Consider the following 27,775-nt stretch of genomic DNA (forward strand, 5'->3'; position numbering starts at 1 on the left):
AGGTGTTTGTTTCGGTTATTCTCTGTCTCAGTCGTTTCCACTACACTTCTCATACTGAGGGTCCGGACCCCCCACCCCTGTCCCTCCCTTGGGGATGCTGGAGCAGGAGCAGAGCTGGAGCTGAGTCACTGGGGCGCTCTGGAGCATGAAGCCGGAGCTGAGGTTCCGGAACAGCTCCACTACTTCCTGCCTTTCACATTTTAAAAAATCCTTCCTGAATTATTCAGTTCAAACATTTGAATGAACAAAATAAATAAGTACAGTATATCAAATACCTAAATGTAAATTCAGAAGTACTTGTACATAATATTTCTGTTGATATAAGGAGTCGTCATTGTTGGATCAGTGGTTTTGGTTCTTGGTCAATGGTACTTTGAGAGAGGCGAAAACAGAGGCTATTGTGACCTATTTGTGATTAACGGATTTACTTCAAAACGTAGGCTAATAGGAACCAAGTTCGTACCTAATTGATTAATTCTAATTAATTCGACTGCCATCGTGAAAAAGCCAAAAAGAGAGAATCGGCTTGGTATTCTATGACCTTGACCTGGAGGTCAAAAGTCAAAGGTTTCCCACAATCCTTGTTTATACCTTAATCTACCCGTGTGACAATTACCTCCAAAAACTAAAAATGAAAGCATAATTTTAGTATCCGCTCTCCACTTTGCCAGCTGCAGATAATTTTAAGAAGTGTCCACAGTGTGATCTTTTTTTGTTGTAGGCCTAGTTCGTTCCAGAGGTTATATTTTAGCAACTATAAATTACAAGAAATAAATCACTTTTTCTAAGCTAATCAAACATCAGAGGATCTGTTTCCACAAGTAAAATTTCACGAATTTAGTGGCTATTGTACCTTTGGAGGTAGGCATGGCAAGCTATGTAAACATTTCATTTTTTTTATCAAAAAGCGTACATTGCCCTTGATCCCCACCTCACCAAATGTTTTGTAGATGTTCAGAAAATGTCAATAATGTTGATTTTTATCTTTAAAAAACAATTCAGGGAATTTTTCGGAGTTTATCTTATATATATATTGTAGTGATATAGGTTAACGCAGGCAGGAGCATCACACAGGGCGAGGCGATCTACACACAGGCAGAGGCCGGGGGCGAACCCAGGACCTCTCGCACTAAAGCATAGCGCCGATACCGCTATACAAAAGAGGTGTCTCCTTTGCAAGGAGCATATATCGGGCTTATGTCCCTGTATGTGATTACATCACCTACCAGCCCTGCTGCTGCCTACCCCCGTGCATGCTACAATATTAAAATAGAGATAAAATTGGTAAAAAAAAAAAAAAAGTTTTTAATTGAAACATCAGTAAAAATCTGGGGAAAAAATCTAAGTATGCACATGTGGAATATGATGCATAGCAGTTCTGGTTTCTGATAAGTTTAACATCCCTGGCATGTATGATGAAGCAGAATCTGTGCAAGTCGAAGCCACATTTTCCCACGTTAACTGGTACTTTGCAAACGTTTGGGCAATCGCTGTGCTGACAGAAATAGTATCTGCAGAAGGTATGAACATGACATCAGCAGAAAACAAACCAGGTTTATTCACCTTGAAATCATAAAAATAAAAGAAAATTGACAGAACTGGATGGTGCAAGCCATCGGGAGACGCATCAAAAATCACACTGGAAATTTCCATCAATGTGTTCCATAAGTTTACTAACTAAAGCATCACCATTTTCTGTCAAATATTTACGACCAAGATTGTTGCCGTTAGAGAGTTTTTTAGCTGATCAATGACAGTGCTGTAGATAAATTGTTCATCACTTATTCCATAAACCCCGCCTCAATCTTGACATTTTCAAGTCCTGCCTCTTCATGACAGCAAAGAACACAGAACCAAACTGACGTCACTGAATATTTCAAACTCCAGATGAGCGGGAACTAACGGAGACAGGCTGGCACAGAGAGAGAGCGAGAAGAAAACTTTACAGGTAACTTTATTTACTTACTTATTTAATTAATTAATTAATTAATGCATTTAAAATGAATAGTGTGCATGTATTCATTGTGCCTTATGATCAGCAGTTTCTCAGTTAAAATGTAATTTCAAACTATCAAGCGATTAACACATTTATTATCTTCCTGGGTTACTTTACAATTCTAGTGACCTTAAAATAATGAACGCTTTAGTTGCTGGTAAAAATGTAAGTGCATTTTATTTCTAGGACATTTTTATCAGCATGTTTCTAGATTTTTTTTTTAATTTCTTTTTTACAATAGTAAAGACACAAATCAGATTATATAACAATAATATCATATTGCTATATTCATTATGAAAAAAGAAAGAAAGAAATGTAATACATCTGTGGTCAGTCTAGCAGTGTGTGTGTGTGAGTACTGATCTGTGGTCAGCCTAGCAATGTGTGTATACTGATCTGGGGTCATTGTAGCAGAGTGTGTGTACTGATCTGGGGTCAGTGTAGCAGTGTGTGTGTGAGTACTGATCTGGGGTCAGCCTAGAAGTGTGTGTATACTGATCTTGGGTCAGGGTAGGTGTGTGTATATTTGTCTATTGTTCAGAGATTATTATAGCAGTATGCTATAATGGCAAAGGGCTGGCAGTTTTTTTCTGATTGTACACAACATTTAACATTGTAAATTACAGGATTTGCTAAGTTTGTTTCTTTTTCAGATGCTGACATAGATGAAAGATTTCTTGCTTCAGTTTGGAAGGGAATAAAAAAACAAAACAGCGCTGCTCTTGTTGAAGTTGTAATGGTCCATAGTAGTGAACATGAATTCACTGACCAATACCTGAAAGCAGCTGGACATGGTCGTTTCACTCGACTGAAGCACAAGAAAAACACCAAACAGTATGTCTGTGAAAGATAAAAACACCTTAAAACCTTGGAAATTCAGATGGCAATCCACTGGTAACTCATGCAAATAGTTCCTCTGTGTACATTTCTTTCTGCTTTGTCAGTGGCGCCGATAGAAAAGCTTGTGTTGTTCGCAAAAAAACAAACCATACTGGGCACAGAAATGATGATGAAAATCAAGAAAGAACAAATAATATAGATGCTTCTTTAGTGGCTTTCATTGAAATGCTAACTGGACTCAATAAGAAACCAAATGAAATAGCTGTGAAAGTAGGTCATTGGTCTTCATGTCGGGGGTATAATGAGGCTTAAGACCGTCAATTTAACCCAATTCCAAGTGACATCAAGTATATTATGGGCAGAAGGTAGAGCCGATGAAAATGATGCCATGAGCGTGGATAGGCTTCTAAAGACAGAACTTCACGAGGATGCAGTCTTTTATCGAACTTTAAGCAAAGAATCAAACCAGCCACTCATCGTTATCCTTCAATCACCATATCAAAGAAAGAAGGCAGAGGAACATGGGAAGAATCTAGTCTTCTTTGATGCAACATACTCGGGTTATTTCTTGTTTGTTTAATCTTTCTCAGTGTTGGCCCACTTTCTTTTGTTTGCATTTGTTTGTTTTTGTTTTATACCTTTGTTAAATGAAATCAATACAAGCAGAATAGTAAAGCGTGACAAATGACACTTGGAAGATATTCTAATTTCCATAAATAAACTGTTAGTGCCATGCTAAATGAAGATTGTAAAGAAAATAATAGACTTTAAGTAGGTACTGTAGGTAAGTTTTCAATGTGAAATCATGCAGTAATTTATTTACATTTATATAAATACATATGAGGAGCATTCAATAAGAGTCAAGCCTGATCTAAAGGAGAAAGTCATTGATTTAAATTCCTGGCCCTCAAAAGAATGTTGTCTTCTCAGATGCATAAACTCGTCACCAAACTGATATCTGGTACAGCCATACCTAATAATACAGTGAATCTAGAAAAAAACTGCCCTAATGACATCCTTTCCCTGTCAGGTTTGACATTTCTAGAATGCCCCTTGTATATATTTATTTCACAAATACTATGTAATTTTTAATGTCATATGTACCCAATATTTTAAATGTTATCTTAATTTAAATACATTTTGCAGGTCTTACTTCTTACATATATCATGTTTATGCAATGGTTGCCAGGGACACCTTTGGTCATGGATTTCCATTGTGCTTGTACTTCAATTTGCACGTCAGACCTTTTGTGATAAAAAAACATCTGAGGTAAGTATATATATATATATATATATATATATATATATATATATATATATATATATATATATATATATATCTTTATTCATTTTGGTATATTGACAATCTGCAAAAAGCTGGACAGTTGAACAAGCCGAGAACTACAAAGGAGATGGAAGGAAAAAGAAAAGCTGAGGAACTCATACAGAAAGGCTGGGTTGACAGATGTCAGTGGAAAGATGATTTCACCTGTCTAGTGCCATCTTTCAGCACAGAAAACCTGTGGTACATGGTAGTACTTCCTGAGTACACTTGTGAATTCATATCAGCTTCTTGTAAAGGTATTTCAAAAATGTTTCAATTTATGCATTTTTTACAAAAATATGATCGGATGAAATGTTTTGGTCAGGTAGATTATCAAACAGTATTAGTTTAGAGCATTCAATTTCCAGCAGCAGCAGCACTGAGAGGCTGGATCTGAGGCCTGCTGTCTAGCATTTTCCACCAGCAGCCCTGCCCCAGTCCAGCAGCAGCAGCAGAGACATACACTATTTCAGAGGCTCTGCCTCAATCCAGCAGCAGCAGGGAGCTGCACCACTCTGGTCCCTTGCTCCAGGCAGCAGGAAAGCTCTGGACTCTCAGAGGCCTGCAGTTTGCCAACAGAGGAATGCAGCATTCTACTGGAGAAAGGGAGTTTTACTCTTAGTCGCTGACTGACTGTTTTGCTCTCAATAAAAGATGCAGTTTTTACTGAACTGAGTGAGTATAAACACTGTGTGGAGCTATGACGTCTTCAAACACTAATGACAAAGCTTTGCAATGTACTTCATGTTCTATGTTTACTGTTGTTAGCTGTAATGAGTATCTGGATACCTATGTATGTTCAAACTGCAAAATCATTCAGGAATTAATCGGTAAAATAACAAATATAGAAGAACAAATTTGCAGCCTCAAACACATTGCACAACTCAAACAGTTTATTGATAATTAATTTACCAACACTACCCACAATGAGACTGTCAATATTACAAACAAAGAAGTGGAGGAGGAGCATGCCTCAGCAGACTTCATGTCGGATACAGGGGTTCCCTCCCCTCCCGCCTCTACCACCACACTTCCAAGTTCAAGACAAATGGGTCTATCAAAGAAAAAAGTCGAGAGCTGTGACTTCCACAGCTATGTCTTCAAAAATCAATATTTGCAATAGATTTGCCCCCTCACCATAGAAGATAATTCTGATACCACCTCTAGTGAGGTGCTCTTAATTGGAGATTGGAATTGTTAGAAATACCAACATGTTGTTTGTGAATAGCCAGAAGGTGTCTGTTGAGAGCATGTCAGGAGCTAGAGTTCTTGGCATTTCAACTAAAAAACTTGGTCAAAAAACAGCAAGGTTTCAACTATAATTATTACCTGTTATTAGGATAGGCTGCAAAACTATTAGCAGACTATTCTCATTTAACTGGCTGCAGATTTGTTTTCCTCTGATAATTTATGGTTTGTTAATAATTGGGAAAGCTTCTGGGAAAGACCTGAGCGATGGACTGCATCCTAACAAGAGCGGCTCAATCAGACTAGCAGAAAATATACAAAACTGTTATAAAAATGACTCACTAAGCTTCCCGGAGACTTTATTGTGAATTCCCAGCCATGCATACAAACCCCACAAACAGGTTGCCCTATCACTGTAGTATCACTTCCTTGTTATCTATTTCCAGCTTCTTTCCAGGGATCGTGTTCAAAAAATTTAATAAAAATTAAACTGACAGCTAGTGAAAATGCTATTAATTCAACAGCAACCTATTTTCGTGTGGCATTACTGAATACACGATCTCTGGATAATAAATCTCTCCAAATTAATGATTTTAATCTGGAATTAGAAATAGACATCCTGGCTCTGGTTGAGAAATGGCTAAAACAAGACGAGCCTGTCCCATTAATAGAGGCCTGTCCATCCGATTTCTCCTTCTACCAGAAGGCGTGTAACCAAGGCCGGGGTGGTGGCATTGCTACCATTTTTGGTGAGGAACTCGATTTTTACCTAACTACTTACTGCTTCTGTAAAATAAACCTCAATCTATCTACATCATAGTAATCTACCGACCACCCAGACCAAATTCTCTTTTTCTCTCTGAATTTGATGAATTAGTATCTACAATGATGGTTAAGCATGATAGAATTTTAATATTGGGTGATTTTAATATACATATTGATGTGGATCTAGATCCTTTTGCTAGGACATTTAGGTCACCGATAGACTCATTTGGGTTTTCCCAACATGTTACTGGTCCCACCCATATTCATGGTCATACTTTAGATTTAATTCTCACTCTTGGTTTAAATATTCAAAATCTAATAATTACAGATCTTGCACTCTCTGACCACTCAGTCATCCTTTTTTGAATTATCACTACCTAGCTCTATTAAAAAATCAGTGCGCCCTCAAACTCACAAATTGATTTATTTCTGGAAGTACTGCCTACTCAAGTGCCTATCCAGGCAGAATCAGTGGATATGCTGGTGGAAAAATGGAAAGATACCAAACTGCAAGTCTTTCTTCTCCCTTGGAAAGATAATATTCTGAAATACAAGGCAGCCTTGTCTTCAGCAAGATCAGCTTGTTACTCAAACCTAATAGAAACAAACAAAGAAGATCTGTGTTTTCTATTCAAAACAATAGCCAAACTAACTAATCAACAGAAAGAACTCTCTCTGGGTGCACTACTTTCAACTAGCAGCGATGATTTTATTTACCATTTCAACAAAAAAAACTAATGATATAAGAAATCAGATTTCTAATACTACTGACAACTTAAACATCTCGCACAGCAATAAAGACACAGTGATTTGCCTGGGTCCTGCTTTATCAGACCACACCTTTGATTCTTTCGTTTTAATCAATCAACCAGATTTTATTGGCCTAATTGGTAAGACTAAAACCACCACATGTGATTTGGACCCCATTCCTACTAAATTGCTCAAATATATTTTTTTCTAAAATAAATAACACCGTCTTAAATATAATTAATAGCTCTCTCTCATCTGGCACTGTTCCTGAGTCTTTCAAGGTTGCTGTAAAAAACCTACCCTTGATCCACAAACACTGAACAATTTTAGGCCTATTTCAAATCTCCCCTTTCTATCTAAAGTCTTAGAGAAAGTGGTAGGTAACCAATTAAATGTATTTTTAGCAGCTCATGACATATGCGAGAATTCCAGTTGGATTTCTGCCTGGCACACAGTACTGAAACTGCTCTAGTAAGAGTGGTGAATGATGTCCTATGTCGCGGTTCGCCTACAGTCCTTGTTCTCTTAGATCTAAGTGCAGCTTTTGACACCATTGACCATGCCACTCTGATCATCTTGAGCATATTGTGAGATTGTCAGGCACTGTATTGTCCTGGTTTAAATCATATCTCTCAAATAGGCAACAATATGTTAAAATTGGGGACAACATCTCCTTATTATCTGAGGTTACTGGTGGCATTCCTCAGGGTTCTGTTCTTGGGCAAATTTTATTTTCATTATATAGGCTGCCCTTGGGTGACATTGTCCGTAGACATGAGGTCAACTTTCACTGCTATGCTGATGACATCCAGCTATATCTGTCTCTAAAACCAGCTGGTGTCTCTTCTATAAAAAAATGTGGTCAGCTGTCTTGCTGATATCAAGGTATGGATGTCTAATAATTTCCTTATGTTAAATTCAGATAAAACAGAGATAATGGTTTTGGGATCAAAAGATAAAAAATAAAAAAAACATAGATCTGACCGCCTTCACAGAGGATAGTTTCCCATACTCTCAGAAAACTGAAATGAGAAATCTGGATGTAATTTTTGACCTTGACCTCTTCTCTGAGCCACATATTTAGAATATAATTAAAGTATCTTTCTTTCACCTTAGAAATATTGCCAAGGTGAGGCGTTTCCTTTCACAGCACGATGCTGAGAGACTGGTGCATGTCTTCATATCTTCTAGGATTGATTACTTCAATGCCCTGTTTTCTGGAATTCCAAACTGTGTTCTGTCACGATTGCAGCTTGTACACAATGCTGCAGCCAGGGTGCTAACCAAAACAAAAAAAAGTGAGCACATTACCCCAGTGTTAGCAGCCCTCCACTGGCTCCCGGTGCTGTCCAGGACTGACTTTAAGGTCCTTCTTATCGCCTATAAAGCGCTAAACGGTTTGGCTCTGGCCTATTTGAAGGATCTTTTAGTCCCGTATGCCCCTGGCCAGCCACTCCCATCCTAAGATGCAGGGCTGCTATCTGTCCCAAGGGTTTTAAAGCAAAGGACAGGTGGTAGAGCATTCAGTCATAAGGCACCTGAACTCTAGAATGCTCTACCTTGCACAGTGAGAGTCTCTTTCTACATTTGAAGCAATACATAAGTTAAAGTTGATGTTCTTAAAACTCACAGTAGTAAATTAACTGTCAAGATATATTTATTCAGCTTTTTCCATATAAATATAAATGTTTTAATTGTACACCAAATAATGTAGTGATTCAGAGGGGTTACAAGATATTTCTAATGTAAGGTTGTATGAAAATGCACTATATTTCAAATCGAACTGCACTATAGTTTATGTAAATTAGTGAATCTGATCCTGTTTAGTATAATACCTCCTTTGACAGAAATTGGTCCATCTTTTTTTGTTTGTTTTCTTGAATTGTTTGAGTTAAATTTCAAGGTTATTTATTTTTGTTACAGGTTTTTGTAAGCATCTACATGTAGCTTTTGAGGCAGCTAACCATAAAGGACTTGAACTGAATGACATGCAAGAAAAGGCTGTCCAAAAAGTTGTTCAACAGGGAAACACATCACAGAGCAACGACATGTTTTTGTGCCTAGTTTGTTTTCAAAAGCTGTCAGTTGTATACATATAATCACCAAAACTTGCTCATGTGTAGCTGCAAGCCATGGTAAACTGTGTATATGCATGCGTGTATTTAACAAGCTCAATACAGAAGACAGTCTCTATTTAGAAATGCCTGATGCCCCCCCCAGCTGTTCCCTCTGAACCGAACTGCACAACTGCTTCTGAACAACTCCTGGAGAAACTGGATCTATGGTCCAAGAGTCCTGATTTCAAAGACACACCTCAACTGAGAAATATCTTGGAGAAAGCTAACCATATAGCTTTCAGTAATTCTGAGTTAAAATCTCACAAACGAAAAATTCATGTTTTGCATCAGTATAGAAAAAAAATCCTGAAGGCCAAACATGTAATAAAATACCACAATTACCATCATACCAAAAGCATTGCAATGTTATTAAAATCAAAGAACCTTGACAGCGATTTCAAAGTTAAATGCAAATCTAGGAAAAAGAACGGGAGAATTCACAAATATTTGGATAAAGTAGTTTGTAGGACTTCTGAGATTACATGTTGTTTTAATTCTTCTTGGGGTTCACATTACTCAGACACAGCCCACTAACTACCATGGAGGCTGTGTGGTCCAGTGGTTAAAGAAATGGGCTTGTAACCAGGAGGTCCCCGGTTCAAATCCCACCTCAGCCACTGACTCATTGTGTGACCCTGAGCAAGACACTTAACCTCCTTGTGCTCCGTCTTTTGGGTGAGACGTAATTGTAAGTGACTCTGCAGCTGATGCATAGTTCACACACCCTAGCCTCTGTAAGTCGCCTTGGGTAAAAGCGTCTGCTAAATAAACAAATAATAATAATAAATAATAATTTATGTGTTTGACAAGGATTGAGATGTAAGCTATTTTAGCCTACAAAGCATCTATTCATGTAGCACCTTTATTGTCAAAATCACAAACCAGTGTATGGCCAAGAAAGTGCATGCAACCACATATGGTAAACTGGTTCAAATAAAGACAATTATGGCAGGCCTTATTCGGTCCACTTATAGCAGTGTCCCATTATGAGAAAATGTTTAAATAAATATTCTGTTGATTAAATTTATAAACATAATATGTTTGAGACGTTAAACTGAGGGTCTGTCCACATTTTGGACATTAAAGATCCCATGGCACTTTTTGCAAGAGCAGGGATGTTAATCCCAGTGTCATGGTCAACTATAAAAAGCAGGTTATAAAATCTGGCCAACAGTACCTAAAGTCTCCTTGACTTAACTAGGGTTGAAGTCTGTTCCTGCCACCACCCTCTTTCCCAGGATCTCCTTGTAACGAAACCTCAGTCTCAGGGTAAATATCCTGGTTAAATAAATAAACAGTCTCTACAAAGTTTCTATGGATAAAAGTGTCAGCTAAATGACTAAGTAATGTATCTGTATAAATTTATTTGATATACAATGATCCGATCCTTCTTCATTCTATGCAATAAAATGCATGTTTGACTGATAGCATTTCTATTTCATTTGTAATGCAAATGAGTCCTTTGAAAGAACAATCCTCCACCATAACTGTTAATTACTACAGCTATTGGTATCAAATTGCAAAGTTTACAGAATAGAACTGAATAATGGGTAAGCATTCTACTATAAAACTAGTTTTAGCAAGGCTTGAGCAACGTTGAAGTAAACTGACATACCTATGTACAGTACAGCACTTCAATAACAAATTCGGCTACTACCAATAAATGTGGATGTTGTCTGACATCAAGTTAAATCAAAATAAAAAAGCCATTCTCTACATAAATCTAAGTGGCATTTCAGGAAAAACAGGGTTGCCCCATGTACAAACAGACAAAAATGTGTACTTTTCATATAATTAAATATTTTTCATCATCATAATTGAAAAGTTTATGCAAATTCAATTAACCCTCATATTACATAATTCTGGTACACTCCACACTTTAATTTACACCCGGAAGGGATTTTTCAAGTATCTGAATTTCATTATTTAAAACATCCTTTATCATACAAAATACTGTGTCTACCACCTTCATCCCAATACCATGAGTTGCTGCATTGAAGTAATCCGAAGATCTTTGAAAGGCGTTTTGTATTTCCTTCATAAATACATACTTTTATTTAGCTTCAGAATTGTTTTTTGTAGATTAACAATCACTTGATAAGTAACAGGTACAAAGTGCATAAAATCATATGTATAATTTCACCTGAAAAAAAATGAAATAGACATCATAAATTATAGTATATATCAACCATTATTTTTAGGGTATTTACATGGAACTTGTTGCATCCTTAATGTCTAATTACTGTTTAACAGAAACTACACTGAAAGACAAAGTAATCCAGAAATCCAGAATTAAATGTCTCATCAGGATTTTAGTACACTTTGATGTATATTCATAGTTAGAATCTAAGCAAATACATACAACGACAATAGATTTGTTGGCATATTAAGGATTTATTTTTTAAATTACTACAGTATATGATGTTACAATTAAGCGATGGAGATGTGACAAATGTCATGGAATTATTTTAATACATGTATGTATGCATGTTAAAGTAACACTTATTGCAATTGAAACATATGCTGAACAAGGATCCCATTTTTGGCCCAAAGGACACGTAAACAAATTACTCAGTCAATGTCTATATGGAAAAATATATTAATTATAAAAACTGAAAGAAGTCGTCAATATTCCTATTTTTTTCTTCCCAGCATTATATTCTTTTAGATTAAAATAAAATGGTAAAATACTTCACGGAATATCCACAAGTAGTCTCCACTCCAACCAAGGTTGAAAAACCAGAAATCCCTAAGTCTGGCCCTACCTTCTGTCACTCTTGTGAAATTGCTTGCTAGAGCTGTACAACTGTTTGGTGTAAGACCATGCTATTGATGCCTATCTAGCAGTGCTTGTCTGTTTGGTGTAAGACCATGCTATTGAAGCCTATCTAGCAGTGCTTGTGTGTTTGTTCGGGTTCTTTTCACTTTGATATATGCCATCAAGGAATGAAGGGACATTTTTTCAGGAAAAGACAATCTCCTTTCCACTTCATTAACAGACACTGTGTGCCTAACTGCTCTGGAACTTTTGATGTTCGAATATAGGAGTAAAATCACATCTGCAAAATGCTTTGTTCTACTTTTTCCTCCATCTGCACTGTATCAGTTAGTTCTCCACTGGTTTGTGTCAGCTGTTTCTTCTTCAACTCTTAACTGCTCATTTGCACTTCTACTACCTTTTCTAAATTTTAGAGGAAGCTTTCTTTTTGTGAACAAGGTCTTCCTTCTTCAGACACGTTGTCCTCAGTATTCCTAAGCTGTGTGTCAGTGCCACTTTCTCTATCATCAAATATGGTATCCTTTTTTTCTGGATTTCAGTGCTTTATCTTATAACTATTAATCTTCTTTTTCTTTTAACTATGTCTGAACTCATTTTCTTTGTCCTTCTCCTTTCTTGGATGCTTTCCTCTTAAGAACATAAGAACATAAGAAAGTTTAGAAATGAGAGGAGGCCATTCAGCCCATCTTGCTCATTTGGTTGTTAGTAGTTTATTGATCCCAGAATCTAATCAAGCAGCTTCTTGAAGGATCCCAGGGTGTACGCTTCAACAACATTACTGGGGAGTTGGTTCCAGACCCTCACAATTCTTTGTGTAAAAAAGTGCTTCCTATTTTCTGTTCTGAATGCCCCTTTATATAATCTCCATTTGTGACCCCTGGTCCTTGTTTCTTTTTTCATGTCAAACATTGTCAGGGTAGGATTTTGAATGCTTGAATCAGATCACCGCATAGTCTTTGGTCAAGACTGAATAGATTCAATTCTTTTAGCCTGTCTGCATACGACATGCCTTTTAAACCCGGAATAATTCTGGTTGCTCTTCTTTGCACTCCTTCTAAAGCAGCAATATCCTTTTTGTAACAAGGTGACCAGAACTGAACACAATATTCTAGGTGAGATCTTACTAATGCATTGTAAAGTTTTAACATTACTTCCCTTGATTTAAATTCAACACTTCTCACAATATAGCTAAGCATCTTGTTGGCCTTTTTTATAGCTTCCCTACATTGTCTAGATGAAGACATTTCTGAGTCAACATAAACATAAAGGTCTTTTTCATAGATTCCTTCTTCAATTTCAATATCTCCCATATGATATTTTTAATGCACATTTTTATTGCCTGCGTGCAGTACTTTACACTTTTCTCTATTAAATGTCATTTGCCATGTGTCTGCCCAGTTCTGAATGCTGTCTAGATCATTTTGAATGACCTTTGCTGCTGCAACAGTGTTTGCCAATCCTCCTATTTTTGTGTCGTCTGCAAATTTAACAAGTTTGCTTACTATACCAGAATCTAAATCATTAATGTAGATTAGGAATAGCAGAGGACCTAATACTGATCCCTGTGGTACACCACTGGTTAACTCACTCCATTTTGAGGTTTCTCCTCTAATCAGTACTTTCTGTTTTCTACATGTTAACTTGTGCATGAATGTCCTTGAATCCTTGAATCCCTACTGCGTTCAGTTTGAGAATTAATCTTTTATGCAGGACTTTGTCAAAAGCTTTCTGAAAATCTAAATAAACCACGTTGTATGCTTTGCAATTATCCATTGTCAATGTTGCATCCTCAAAAAAGTCAAGCAGGTTAGTTAGACATGGTCTCCCTTTCCTAAAACCATGCTGACTGCCTCCCAGGATATCGTTACCATATAGGTAATTTTCCATTTTGGATCTTATTATAGTTTCCATAAGTTTACATATAATAGAAGTCAGGCTTATTGGTCTGTAGTTACCTGGTTCAGTTTTGTCTCCCTTTTTGTGGCTCAGTATTACGTTTGCAATTTTCCAGTCTGTTGGTACAACCCCTGTGTCAAGAGACTGCCTTTTTTCTGCCCCACGTCTGCTATTTTAGCTTTTTGTATACTTTGAAACATTTGTTTTCTTTTGTATATTAATAAACTGGTTTTCTCCCCATTCCTCATCTACTAAAAAGACTATATTTTCGTGTAAGTATTTCAGTTTAGTTTTTGATCAAGCAAGTAGTTACCACGCCCAGCAATTGCCACAAAAATCAGACTTTGATTGGCCAACATAATCAGGTGATAATATGTAAACAGAGAATCATGTTTGAACATTATTTGATCCTCTGACATCTAAACGTACGTGCTGTATCCTAGGTAGCAATGTAGGGCTGCTTATTATAATGTCAGTGTCAAAATAAAACAGCATTTTAATCAAAATATTGTTTATTTCCTAGAAAATAGTACCAGGAAAATATTGAATAGTAGACAAAATTGGGTTAAATCAGTAAAAAAAAACGACGTTCAGTTAAAAAAAAAAAAATTAAAAACCGGAAACGCAGAACACTAAATATAACATTTAAACATACATTCTCTAGTCTACTCCCAACACTCCAATTTTATAAAAAGATTCATTCATCTGAATAAGGACGTTTGGCATGAGTGATATTCCATGCCATATAAAACTCGCTTGAGTTGTTAAATCAGCTTCTTTACTGAACGCAGAAAGGAGCATCTGCTGACTGCTGAGGAGGCATGCTTTTAAAGAGGCCAACTTGTTTCTCCTTAAGTCTGATCCAGGAGGATATTTAGATGAAAATGTGTTGTGATTTGTTTCATAACGACGTTTGAGGCTGCTTGCCTTGTATAGACTACAGTGTGTAAGTGATTTGTTGCAAGTGAGACACAGAGGTTTACCACTGTTTACAGTGAAAGCAAACTCTTCCTCCCATTCTGGCTTAAAGCATCATACTTTTGTTTATTACTCATGGAGGGTTTGCTCAATGCCACTGTCTCCACGAAACGAACAAGAACTCAATTCAAAATGATGAAATTGACTTTCAACTGCATATCCGGCTTTCAGTCGGTGATCGAAATACGCATGCACCAGCACACGGTGTCAAAGGTCATCAAGTAATGAAATGTCCTTGCAGTGAACATGCAGGCTCAAAGAAACAGAAGAGAGAGAGAAGGGGGGTGAAGAAAGAATAATTAACACAGAGAACAAAAATGATGAACTTGTGTTTATTTTAACTTTTTCTCTTTTCTTTTTGTTTATTATTCTTTCTTCCGCACAGTGCGTGTCACCCAGCATTTCATAGGGAGCCATACTTGAACTACCCAGGAGTTGGTTTGGCCACCTCTGGTTTAAGTTAAAGGAAAAAAAATATATAAAACCAGATTTCACTTTCTTGTATCTAAAAAACAGATTTAACCTGATTGAACAATTAAAAGAACACTTAAATAGGTTGTTACTGTGACAGTCAAGAACATACATTACTGATTAGAGGTTTTAGTGGCTCTGGAGCTGGAGCAGTGTGGAGCTGCACCGGAGCGGCTCCAGAGCTGGAGAAGGGGCTGCTGGAGCCAGCCCAGAGCTGGAGCAGGGGCTGCTGGAGTCAGCCCAGAGCTGGGGCAGGGGCTGCTGGAGCCAGCCCAGAGCTGGAGCAGGGGCTGCTGGAGCCAGCCCAGAGCTGGAGCAGGGGCTGCTGGAGCCAGCCTAGAGCTGGAGCAGAAGCTGCTGGAGCCAGTCCGGAGCTGGAGCAGAAGCTGCTGGAGCCAGTCCGGAGCCAGAGCTAGCAAAGCCAGAGCACTGCCAACCCTTACAGACAGCTAGCATCCTCAAATTCACATCAGCGCAGCTTTCCAATTACAGCAGCAATGCTCAACAAGTATATTGTCAAGACTCCTATGATTTTAGCTCATAGTTTGTCAGGCTAAAACAACAGGGAGGCCATTCCAGCTTGATGGCGATGCAACATCAAATGCCTGACTACCAAGACATTTTAAGGGTTGCTACTAACATGTGTTGGTGCAGCTCTCTTGAAAAGAACTGTACAATTTGCATGGACCTATAAAGAAAATATTTATTATTCATTACAAGGAGCTGAGAATCGAGGCTTCAGAGACAATCAATCCCCTTCAGTGGAATTCATGCACACTCACAGATCTATGCAGAGCAATTAATTCTGTACTTGTGAATAAATTGCCTGGAGCAGCACTTCAGAAACAACATTTCTGTCTTAAAATAATGAAACAGAGTTCTGCATGAAACAAGATGGTGCATGGAATTTCATTTATGCAGCCTTTCAGCAACAAGATTTATATTTTTAACACATCATTATTTTGAACAGTCGATTATTTGAATATGGTGGCAGGGTGAATGCCATGCCGATGCACAGGTGTGTGTGTGTGTGAGGGGGGGGGGGGGGGATATTGGGTTGGCAGGGAGGGGGTTAAATTCCTCCCTGCAGAAACACGTGGGAATAGAGCTGTAAATTGAGTAAATGATGACTATTTAGGCTCCAGTCAGAGGTGTATAAAAAAAGGTAATCACGGGTGTTAATATTATAGTTAATGTTGGTGAAGGTGAGGGTGCTGTGCTGTGCTGTGAGTTTTTGTGAGTTCTTGGCCCTTGTGCCCTTTGTTTGTTACTGTATTTTGTTTAGCGTTTGTATTGGTGTTTATTAAACATGCGCGATAGCGCTTCACTGCAGCTTTTGTGTTCTGAGTCTCTCTTCCTGCCGGTAACAGCTTGACCGTAACACTAACCTGTCACAAATATGTATTGCCACATTTAAATAACCATCAAATGCAGGGAGTGTCTGACTCATGCTTTGCACGTTCTATCACAAAACTCTCTGAAGATGAAAATGTCACCATTGTAATATTGGAACAGTTTAATCAAGCAGTCAATCAGCCAGTCTGTCAACCCCTTTATAAAATCAGCAGACAGTCCATTGAGAACAAATTTTTGTTTACAATGGTGACCTGGCCAAAAAATTAATCAGCAGGGGGTGAAATTCGCCCAAAGTCATTTCACTTCCTGCCAGTCAAATCTTCAATCATTTTAACAACACATTGAAAATCCTGTTCAGCATAAAAAAAATTCCCTCTTTGAATTTAGATAGGAAATCAGGAGCCTGTAGTAACTGGGCAGTTTATGAATGCATGTGTTGTCAGTTCCAGAGGCAGCGCTATCAAATCCTGATCACTTACATATGTATGACAAATTATATTGTAAGAAAGATGGTTTTATACATTTATATGGGTTACACTTACTGTTATAGGTCGTTTCTAAAATAGGTCTCTGAAAAAAAAATCCCCCAAAGTCCCTGCAGTTACTTTACACATCTGTATTTTAAACCTCCATTGAAAGATCGAGGCACAGTATTGTAGTATGGAATGATCTTCTGGTCCAGCAGGAGCCGCCCTCAATTGAGGTGCCACCTCCGACGAGGTCACAGGTCAACCAAGCCTGTTTAATGGAGAACCACCGACCCCCAGAAGGGAGAAAATGGTTGCAAAGGAATTGGTATGGAGGCAGGGGAGAAAGATTTAGTGAAAGCTGGCTTTGGTCTTCAGCTATGGCCAAATGTTTTGTGTCAACTAGAATTTTAGGAATTAGACATCATTAAAAAAAATTATAAAAATATATGAACATCATTTAGATATTTTATTTATCATGTAATTAAATAAACAACAAAATTATATTGCAAAAGTTTACCGAAAGCCATAATATTAGTACAGTATTTCACGTTAGATTTCAAAATGTTACTTTTTTCAATTGTTGTTAGTTTGTCATGAAGTATATGGAAAACTACAAAGCGATGTAATTCAATATGTTATCCAGCAAATTTCATTAGACTTCATGAAGCAAAATGTGTTAATTTTATATGGTGATGCAAAACTTTTGGCCATAGCTGTAGTATTGGTAAACCAACAAGGTTAGAGCAGTGGGCTAAACCACATCCCTAGAATTACAGCAAGCACCCAATTAAACCTGTTTGGCTAGGGCATCTCATTGGATTTCAACTTCCCAACCAGATCAAAATGCAGGCAGCGTTTTGTTTTTTTTTTGTTTTTTTTCATAATTTACAGTACACACTGTTACAACTTCCATTGGCAAATTAGGAAATAGTAAAATGTAGATGTCTTCTCTGCACACAGTATAGATGACTATAAAAATATAAATTGCAATTGTGTTTAACACTGGAAAAATATTCATGGTAAATAACATGTATTCTGTACTGTGTAATACCAAAGATGAATATCCCTGCTGAAAGTTAGTTGAAGGCAAGACTGCATGTTTTGTATATTTTAATACAGGGCTGCCTGTACAAAGGCGCCTGTTGGTAGCTCCTTCTGTGTCCAAGACAGCACAAATTGCTGATGTTTCATGAGATGTTTCAGTTCTGGGCTACTACATGTGACCTTTTTCAGAGCATAGGGGTTGTTTTTTGTTGATTGTCAATGTTTGTTGACTATTGTTTGTTCATCTTTTGTACAGACTTCCACAGCAACTCATTACCACTTGCTGTGCACCAAATCCACGCCCAGATTTCATCCTATCCTCAAGATATCAATCATAGCATTCCTATTTTATATAGTCTGCTACTTATTCTGTAGTAGATGCTTGATACTGGGTCATCCTGGGGGTAGCCGTCATACAACACGTAGCTAATTTTAGGGGTGTTTGTCCTCATAATTCGCCACTTGTTTCTGCCACCCCAAACTCTTAAAGCATCTCTATAATTCAGCTTCCTAGGCACAACAATGCAACTGCTAGGAGTGGGTGCAGCTTTACATTTGCCTGTAACTGCTTCATGCACCAATGAACAGTATAATTGTAACACCTTCACTATTTACTGCTGCAGCCTCCCATGTACAAACTATTGTTGCAAAGCTCTTGTTTCAATATGTGGTGGGTTATTAATCAACTGGTAGACCCAGACCCAGAACTGATTTCCTCTGATTCAACAATAACACATTTGTATTTCTTTTAAAAGACACTTTTTAACTTGAAGTCTTGATAAAAAATTTTAAAAAACTGCCAAAAAGAAACTGATGGTTTTGGCAATGTATGCAATGTTATCGTTAAATAACTGAACATAGTTTTTATGATCTGGTACTTTATAAAACCCTCTGTAAGGACAGCAGTGGCACAGTTAAAATATAATCCTTGGATCAATCAGATTGTCGTACATTACCGATATGTACTAACATTACATGGGGCAAGTATTAAAGAGTAATACTAAAAATAGGCCACACAAATAGCTGCAAATTATTGATAATAAATGTATCTCTTCATTTACCAACACAAAACTTTGCTCACAATAATGCAAATGATACTAATATATCTCTAGCTATTGAGATCAAGCAATCCCAATTTAAGGAAAGCAGCTAGCACAACCATAGCGCAACACATTAAAACGAGTAATATAAACCATGGTCTTACTTTTTTGGTTTTACCCATTGCCTTCAGTATTGAGATGTTCAAATCTTCCAGGGCACCCAGAACATTATCATACTCTCCAAGGTGTTGGGAAAAATATTCTGCAAAAGGGAAAAAACAAACACTAAAATGTTAATACTTAGCAGGAAGTTATTTTGGGTCATATTTTCAAACCGTTTCCTCCAGTATTTAATTAATGTCTTTTTTTTTGAATGGCGAAACAATGTATGCAAAAAATGTTCTATACAATGTACTTGTTATATAAACAGAATACTCCGTTAACATTCACAGAATGCTATTTTTTGATAGCTATAAATATTTGTCCTTCCTCATTCGTGGAATAACTACAGTACATGAACGTTCTCTAATAATCACTGATGTTTCATTGTATTGTCAATGCAGTGCCAAATTTGGCAATGGCATGGTTGAGAACCACTGCCTTATGATGTATCAGTCCATTAGCTGGCCAGGATATAAAACCATTCAATGACGTATAAACAAAAAAAAGGTTAAACTCACCACATAGTTCATCTGTATCCAGATTGCTAAAGGGACACACAAAAAACTAAAATGTTATAAGCTCTAATCTGCATTAGGAAAACATAACCCACACATCTGCATCTGTCTAATTGGCTTGTGTCAAAAGCTCAAAGCTGGATTTCAAAGTGGTCAGTGCCTGCCACATACTGTTGTAATGTCAATGTACATTACATGTAAACGTGCCACATTTCTCTTGGCTGAGATCAAATCTAAACCCAAATCACAGATATGTTATTCGATTTCGGGATGTATTGATTCAAAAGGCTCGTATGCTTTTGTTGGGAATGTTCTGCTTCATTGTATACTATGGCCAAAGGTTTTGCATCACCCAATACAATTAACTAATTTGGCTTCATTGAATGAAACTTGCTGAATAATGTTACGTTGAAATATGACATACTGCTTTGTCGTTTTCCATATACTTAACGAAAAACTGACAAAAAATTGAAAAATGTGTAATTTCAACATGAAATACTGTACTACTATTCTGGCTTCCGGTAGACTTTTTGTAGTTTCTTTGATTACATGATGTTAAATAAAAGATCTGAATTATGTTCATATAGTTTTTAAATTTATTATGTCTCAACATTAAAATTCTAGGTGACGCAAAACTATTGGCCACAGCTGTACTAGTACATCCTGAAGGAGAAGCAGAGATGAACAATTTGTTTGTGTGAGAGACAGAAATCAGCATTCCTCTGAGGTACCCATATCTGCAGCAATGCTGTTTTTCATTAAATAACCCCTAATGTCTCGTCTCTTGGAAATCACTTTCATCAGAGGAAGCAGCACAGAACCTTGAACATGATGACTTTCAGCAGATCAATAACTCCATGTCAGTTAAGGCATGTTTTTCTTGTATTGGATTAATAAATTATAACAAATATAACCCTGCGATTTTCATAATTTCATAAATGATGACACACTAAAACACTAATTTACATTTGCATATCATTTGCACCAAAAATGACACAATATAAGAAATTCTGTAATGTTGCATTACACAAGATGCAATGTTCTGCTGTGCGTAATAAAAAAGCTAATACATTAATCCAAATTAAGCTATTTGCAAATTATTATTGCAGTCATTTGCAAACATACAAATAGATTTGTATCATTTAAATTCATATTATTTAATGAACATGTTTTGGATCAAATAGCAGATTGCTGAGATGAATTCTGGATCAGATGAGCACTGTAACACTGAGGACCTCTGTATCTTCTTAATTTGACACTGTATATTCATTCTCAAGAGACATTTAAAAGGTCCTTATAAATAAAGTTGCAGCTGACCAATAATATGGGTTCCATAATGTCCCACTTTCAAAATAATTTAAGGGCTGTTGTTTTTCAAAATCTATTAAAATTAGTGCGTTAGCGCTTATAAAATTCAGTTTCTGTGTCCTGGGTCTGTGCTTTTAAAGGGGCAACGAACCGTGAGTGGTGTAGGATTGTTTAATATATATATATATATATATATATATATATATATATATATATATATATATATATATATATATATATATATATATATATTTAAATCCAGACCCTCTTAAAGCACTGAAGAAAGAATAACTAAATTAAAGCCATGCTTTTGTTCGCACATCAAGATGACACTGACACTGAAGCATATAATGTATTTCAGTGAAAAATCAATCAGTGCAAAGGAAACACCTCAGAACACAACAACAATTAAATCGCACATATTCAATGTGAAACATTTCATAAAGTGTTTTTAGTACTCTCTTTTTTAAAAAATGTTCTAATGACCACATTCTTTCCTCAATACACAAGCAATAACAGACATATGTATGGAGATATCAAGGTATATGGAGAGCTCCACCATCCAGTGCTTAGTCAGTAAAGGTAACCGCTGTTTACCTTTACTGAGCCAGTTTCCATATACAAAACAGTGGTCACAACAGACTGAAGTCACTGCTGTTTGTTTTGTGAATGAAAGCAGGCACTGTAAATGTGTCATACTCATATAAGAACATAAGAACATAAGAAAGTTTACAAACGAGAGGAGGCCATTCGACCCATCTTGCTCGTTTAGTTGTTTGTAGCTTATTGATCCCAGAATCTCATCAAGCAGCTTCTTGAAGGATCCCAGGGTGTCAGCTTCAACAACATTACCGGGGAGTTGGTTCCAGACCCTCACAATTCTCTGTGTAAAAAAGTGCCTCCTATTTTCTGTCAAGAATTCGTTTTACTGAGTATCCAATCTTGGCTTGTGGCACACTGGGAGCAATTTGTTGGCCTTTGCATTGTAGTGGGTTGGCGAAGGAAATTGCAGTACAGCAGGTTGTTATCAACGATTCCTCGTACTGTAGGGTTAATGTGCATTAAGTCTTGAAGTTTCAAAATAATTGATGATGATAACTGAAATCGTTGCCAACAACCTGTAAGTACCATGGTAGGTCCCTACTGGCCCACATTATAGGATGATTGCCTTGATAATGTTCTATTGAATTGAGTTCATAACAATCAGATTGGGAATTCGGTTCACCCACTTAAGATTTGCACAGGGTTACAAGTAGGGAGCAACCAGTATTTATTTTGAATTCAGTAAGTAGTTTTAATTGTTATTACTGCTTTAGTGATATGACAATGGCAGATATTAACAAAGCCACTCTGAAACTATTATTTGACTCTTCACTAAGCCAGTTATACATTAAGGGTAATATGCTGACCCATCAACAACATCACCGAATTCAACAGAACATTCAGCAAACAGAGGTCCATGAAAGATCTTGGTTTCTAGTTATAGGGCAGCTGTATAAAGATCCTGGTATTCTGTAGATCATTGAAATTTACCCATAGACTTGTTCTCCTATCAAGGCATATTTCTACTGAACACAGTGAAACTTGACACTTGTTATGCATGAATCTGACAAGATTCCATTCAGTGCTACCTATAATACAGATAGCTCTTCTTGAGTACACCACTGTTGTAGAGTTAATTATGGTATTTTAAGGTTGGAAGTGCAACTTATGTATGAACCTGTGATAGGATAGCATCATGGCTCAAGATGTTACCAGCAGACTCAGGGCGCTATGAACTAATATTACTTACGTGTTTGTAAATACTGCAAATTTGTAGCCTCCGTCCTTCATAGAATTTTTGTCAGCGATGGGTTAAATAGCTCTTTTTTGTGAATAACTACCGTAACATCACCGCAAGTTTACGAATTTGCGAGTCGCGAGTTCGAGTCCAGGCTATTCCACAGCAGACCGTGGACGGGAGCTCCCAGGGGGCGGCACACAATTGGCCGAGCGTCGCCCGGGGGGAGGGAGGGTTAGGTCGGCCAGGGTGTCCTTGGCTCACCGCGCACCAGCGACCCCTGTAGTCTGGCCGGGCGCCTGCGGGCTTGCCTGTAAGCTGCCCGAGAGCTGCGTTGTCCTCCGACGCTGTAGCTCTTGGGTGGCTGCATGGTGAGTCCGCAGAGTGAAAAAAAGCGGTCGGCTGACGGCACACGCTTCGGAGGACAGCGTGTGTTCGTCTTCGCCTTCCCGAGTCAGCGCAGGGGTGGTAGCGGTGAGCTGAGCTTAAAAAATAATTGGCCATTCTAAATTGGGAGAAAATAATAAAAAAATAATTGGCAACGACAATTTATAAAAAAGAAAAAAAAAGAAAAGAAACATAGAAAGAAATAACTAACAAAATAAATTCACCTGGACACTGTAAGTGACAGACACTTGATATTAAAAAAAATAGGAGGATTACAAAAAAGAATGCAGCTGAAAATAAAAAAAACAAACAGGACAAACTGAATGTGATGTGTTTAATGTAGCGCAGACCCTTGAAAACAAACCAAAACGTAGATATAAAAGAAAGGGTCCCAAAAAACGGAAAGTATGAACAAAACTAAGCTTGTTTCTATATATGGTAGTTTACCATAGTAAATTTGCACTGTAATTCTCCAGTTTACCGTGCTTGTACCCTAACCATGCTTCCCTATGCTTTCTGTGCTTTAATTTAAGAACACCACAGAAAACTTTTGTTTGACTCTGTGTATTTTAGTTGTGTAAAGGAAAAAAGTACAGTACATACAGTAGGCTACACAAGTAAATACTTTCCATCATATTTCAGCTGTCTATGCACAACATACTTAATTACTGTGAAGAAAAGATTTCAGTTTGTGATTAATTAAAGAACCCTGCAATGATTTGTTTCCGTGTTTCTCTTCCATTATTAATGTGAAGTTTAAAATAAAGCACCTTAAAATATAAAAGAAACCAAAACAAAATGTATTTATTGCCATTGTTATTTAATATAGACTATTAATAAATACATAAAAATGTGGTTTATTTTATATTTTACTGTGTTATATTTTAAAGTAACTAAAAGCCTGTAAACGTTGAAACAGTAAGTTTCACATACAAACAGCTTGTTGAATCTACGTTAGTGAGAAGTACGCATAAAATAACATGCACAAACCGAAGTCGTAAATCAGGAAAAAATGATAATACATCAAGGGTAAGCACAAAACTTCAATATTAAAATAAGATTCGTACATATGCATACAAAAGTAGTATGAAATGAACAGTCGTAACTAAACTACCACAGCAGGAATGAAAATGTCTTTAATACATCGCGGGTAGGTCTACAAAGTCACAAAAACCTACGAAAAGTCAAGATACAGAAGAAAAATCAATGATACATAAAGCCCAGAAGCTGTAGTGAAACAATGTTGTGCACTGTATTAAACAAAAAAACAAACAAAACACAAAAGGGGACTCTTTTACCCCTCTTTCCACCCCTTGGACCCGAGTATCCGAAGACCCCTCGGAGCTCCTTTGTGGAGGGTGGTTCTGCCGGCGGCACAGGACACTCCTGCAGCACCAGAGCTGGCAGCGACACTGGCCACTACGGATGTGAGGACGGCTGGCTTTTGCTGTGCTCCCCTTAGCAGCAAATGTAGTGCCTGCTGAGGTTGGCCCGGCCGTTGCCCTGTTGACGCTGGAGACAGCGGGGCTTCTCCCTGTGGTGCTGGAGACAGCGGGGCGTCTCCCTGTTGACGCTGGAGACAGCGGGGCGTCTCCCTGTGGTGCTGGAGACAGCGGGGCTTCTCCCTGTGGTGCTGGAGACAGCGGGGCTTCTCCCTGTGGTGCTGGAGACAGCGGGGCTTCTCCCTGTGGTGCTGGAGACAGCGGGGCTTCTCCCTGTTGTGCTGGAGACAGCAGGGCTTTTCCCTGTTGTGCTGGAGACAGCGGGGCTTCTCCCTGTGGTGCTGGAGACAGCGGGGCTTTTCCCTGTTGTGCTGGAGACAGCGGGGCTTCTCCCTGAAGTGCTGGAGACAGCGGGGCTTCTCCCTGTGGTGCTGGAGACAGCGGGACTTCATCCTGTGGTGCTGGAGACAGCGGGACTTCATCCTGTGGTGCTGGAGACAGCGGGGCCTCTCCCTGTGGTGCTGGAGAGAGCGGGGCTTCTCCCTGGGGCGCTGGAGACAGCAGGGCTTCTTCCTCTCTCATTGGAGACAGCGGGGCTTCTCCCTGTGGTGCTGGAGACAGCGGGGCTTCTCCCTGTGGCACTGGACACAGCGGGGCTTCTCCCTTTGGTGCTTGAGACAGCGGGGCTCCCCCTCTAGGGCGCTGGAGATGGCTCCCCCCTCTTGGGTGCTGGAGACGGCTCCCCCCTCTCCGGCGGTGGAGACGGCTCCCCCCTCTCTGGCACTGGGCCATCCAGCACCTCACTTTTTGGCACTGGAGCAGGCAGCACCTCCCTCTCTGGCACTGGCTCCTTCGTTTGCCTCCGGGACCGAGGCCGGTGTTTCGAGCACCTTCCAGCGGAGCCATTCCTCAGCTGACTCCACCTCATTGCCATAGAAGGCCTCCAAAAAGAGGGGGTCTTCGTATAGGCACTCCTTGAAGACCAAACTCTGCACAGGCGGTTGTAGGAACAATTCGATAATTGATAATTTAATATTTATCTGGGTTGATTATTTATCTTACTAACATTATTTAATTGATGAGATCGAGGATTTACACATTCACGTGCAGACACAAGGAATGTTTAATCAACAGTAGTATGTTATTAAGTACACAAATAATAAACAGAAATCAGAAAAGTCAGAAAGTAAATGTCTTAGTCTCTAAGCATAAAACACAATTCAAAAACTCTCACTGCCTTAACTTGACTAGCAGGCAATTGAAATATGACCCCGCTTGTCTCCTCACACACCAGCAGCACTCAAGCAAGCTGTGACGTAGTAGCTTGCTCACACACACATGCCCACAGACAATCACAGCCTCAGACTGAAACGATGCAGACAATCTTAGAATATATCACATTAAGCTTATTAATGGTATCTAGATTAAGTATATGGCAAGTTTACTTTTAAAGAAATTTTTTATACAAGGTAGATTACTTATAGTTGCTTCATCAAGTTTCACAAAAAGTTATTTCACACACAAAGTGTGCAAACTAAATAACTAACAGTTACATTCTATGTGAATGTGTTACAATTAATTAATTTAGTTCCATGAAAGGAAAATGCAACTGGAATTATACTCAACGGTTCCTTAAAGCTTAGACTTTTAGTCTGCTGGCTTGGAAACTAAATCTGTTGAAGTGTCCAGTACAAAAACTCTCCTCTCCGCAACAAAGTCTTCAATCCTACATTGGATCAAACTCGGCAACAAAGTCTTCAGTCCTCGGTATAGGATCCACAACAGCGCCCCTCCGCTCTGTCCTCTTCGCTGAATCTTTTAGCTATGCAGGTAGCAGGGCACAGTTTCTTTTGGATACTGTGGTTGTAGGTGTACAGCAGACCTAGACTGGTTTGTCTGATAACAGTCTCAGTCTTGTTGCTTGTGGTCATTGACTCGCTTGCAGCTTGCTTCCTCATGCTGGGTCTGTTTTCAGGCAGAGTCCCGTCTTGAGTCCATTTTTTGGCAGAGTCCCGGAGTTGCTTTGTGTAGCAGAGTGACAGAACTTTGTTTAGCATTCAATGTGGAGCGCCAAATGATCAGTTTTGCTTGGATATTTATAGTCTTTTTCACTCTGCTAAATAGTCACTTTCATGCGATCATTTGTGTATCTTGCCTTTTTTTTAAACTCACAGTCCTTTGATGTTTGAATGTCCTTTTCCACTGGGACATCACTATTTTATGTCTTCCTTGGGTCAAAACGATTGTTGTTGCACATGTGAATTATCTGTACATAATTCAACTGTCTGCTCAGCCTAATCCAGTTCAGGCATCGGTCCTCTAATCAGTAGGTCACATAGTTCAGTATGTCTGCAAGCCACAGTTTCATTAATGAATCCAGTTACATTTCTAATACATGTTCATGTATTATCATATTCAGGGAATATGTCCCACATGGTGCAGACTGAAGAACCTTCTGCCTCCAGCCGACATCTTCCATTACAATTTTTTTTTTCAAAATAAGTCTCTAGGGGCACTATCCCACTCTAGCACCACACTTGACAGGATAGCGTCACGGCCCAAGATGTTACCAACAGTTAGAGACTCAGAGACAGAAGCAGCAGTGAAGCACTGCTGCGCACACTTTATTAAACAAAAAAACTAACAAAACACAGGAAAAAAGCACACACAAATATCTAGGACAAGGGCCAAAATAAAAGGTTAAACCAAACAATGTTTTTGTCAGGCTAGGCATTTGCCTTCATTGACCAAGTTCTCCAAAAAGAATACAAATATCGCACTCACCTAAACACCACCTATTCCCTCCACCAGACAAAGGATTTCTCCTTCCTTATATATATATATATATATATGTGGCCACTCCCCAATTAGCACCAAATACCTAATTGGGGAATGGCCACACCTGTGATTGCTGGCAGTGACAGGGCTGCTTCCCTGCCACAGAACCAAATTACAATCACAGGGAGGACCCTGTCGCTGGTTCTTGCGTGAATGTGCACGTAACAGGAGACTTGTTGCTAGGCAACCAATTGAACAGGTAGGCTCGCCTGGCGCTGAGCTGATCGGGAGGTCCGGATTGGCTTGGAAGCGCGCCCAGGAAAGCGTCTGCGCCACAGCTCGAGGCGACTGTACATCGTTTTGTTTACATCGAGGAGGAGAGCTCCGCA

The 27,775-nt window shown here is 38.5% G+C and overlaps 1 protein-coding gene across 1 annotated transcript in view; it reads right to left on the minus strand.

The window, feature by feature from the left end:
- The window catches only part of LOC117399977 (N-terminal EF-hand calcium-binding protein 1-like), a 126,390-nt gene that overhangs the window by 75,338 nt on the left and 23,277 nt on the right, over positions 1–27,775 (minus strand). Inside the window, exons 4-5 of the mRNA XM_033999441.3 lie at positions 19,695–19,720; positions 19,179–19,276 (exon numbers count right to left, since the gene is read on the minus strand). Of these exons, the coding sequence (XP_033855332.3) occupies positions 19,179–19,276; positions 19,695–19,720 (124 nt within the window). The remainder of the gene's footprint in view (positions 1–19,178; positions 19,277–19,694; positions 19,721–27,775) is intronic.

The sequence above is a fragment of the Acipenser ruthenus genome, chromosome 4 (genome assembly GCF_902713425.1).
Source record: "Acipenser ruthenus chromosome 4, fAciRut3.2 maternal haplotype, whole genome shotgun sequence".
Taxonomy (NCBI): domain Eukaryota; kingdom Metazoa; phylum Chordata; class Actinopteri; order Acipenseriformes; family Acipenseridae; genus Acipenser; species Acipenser ruthenus.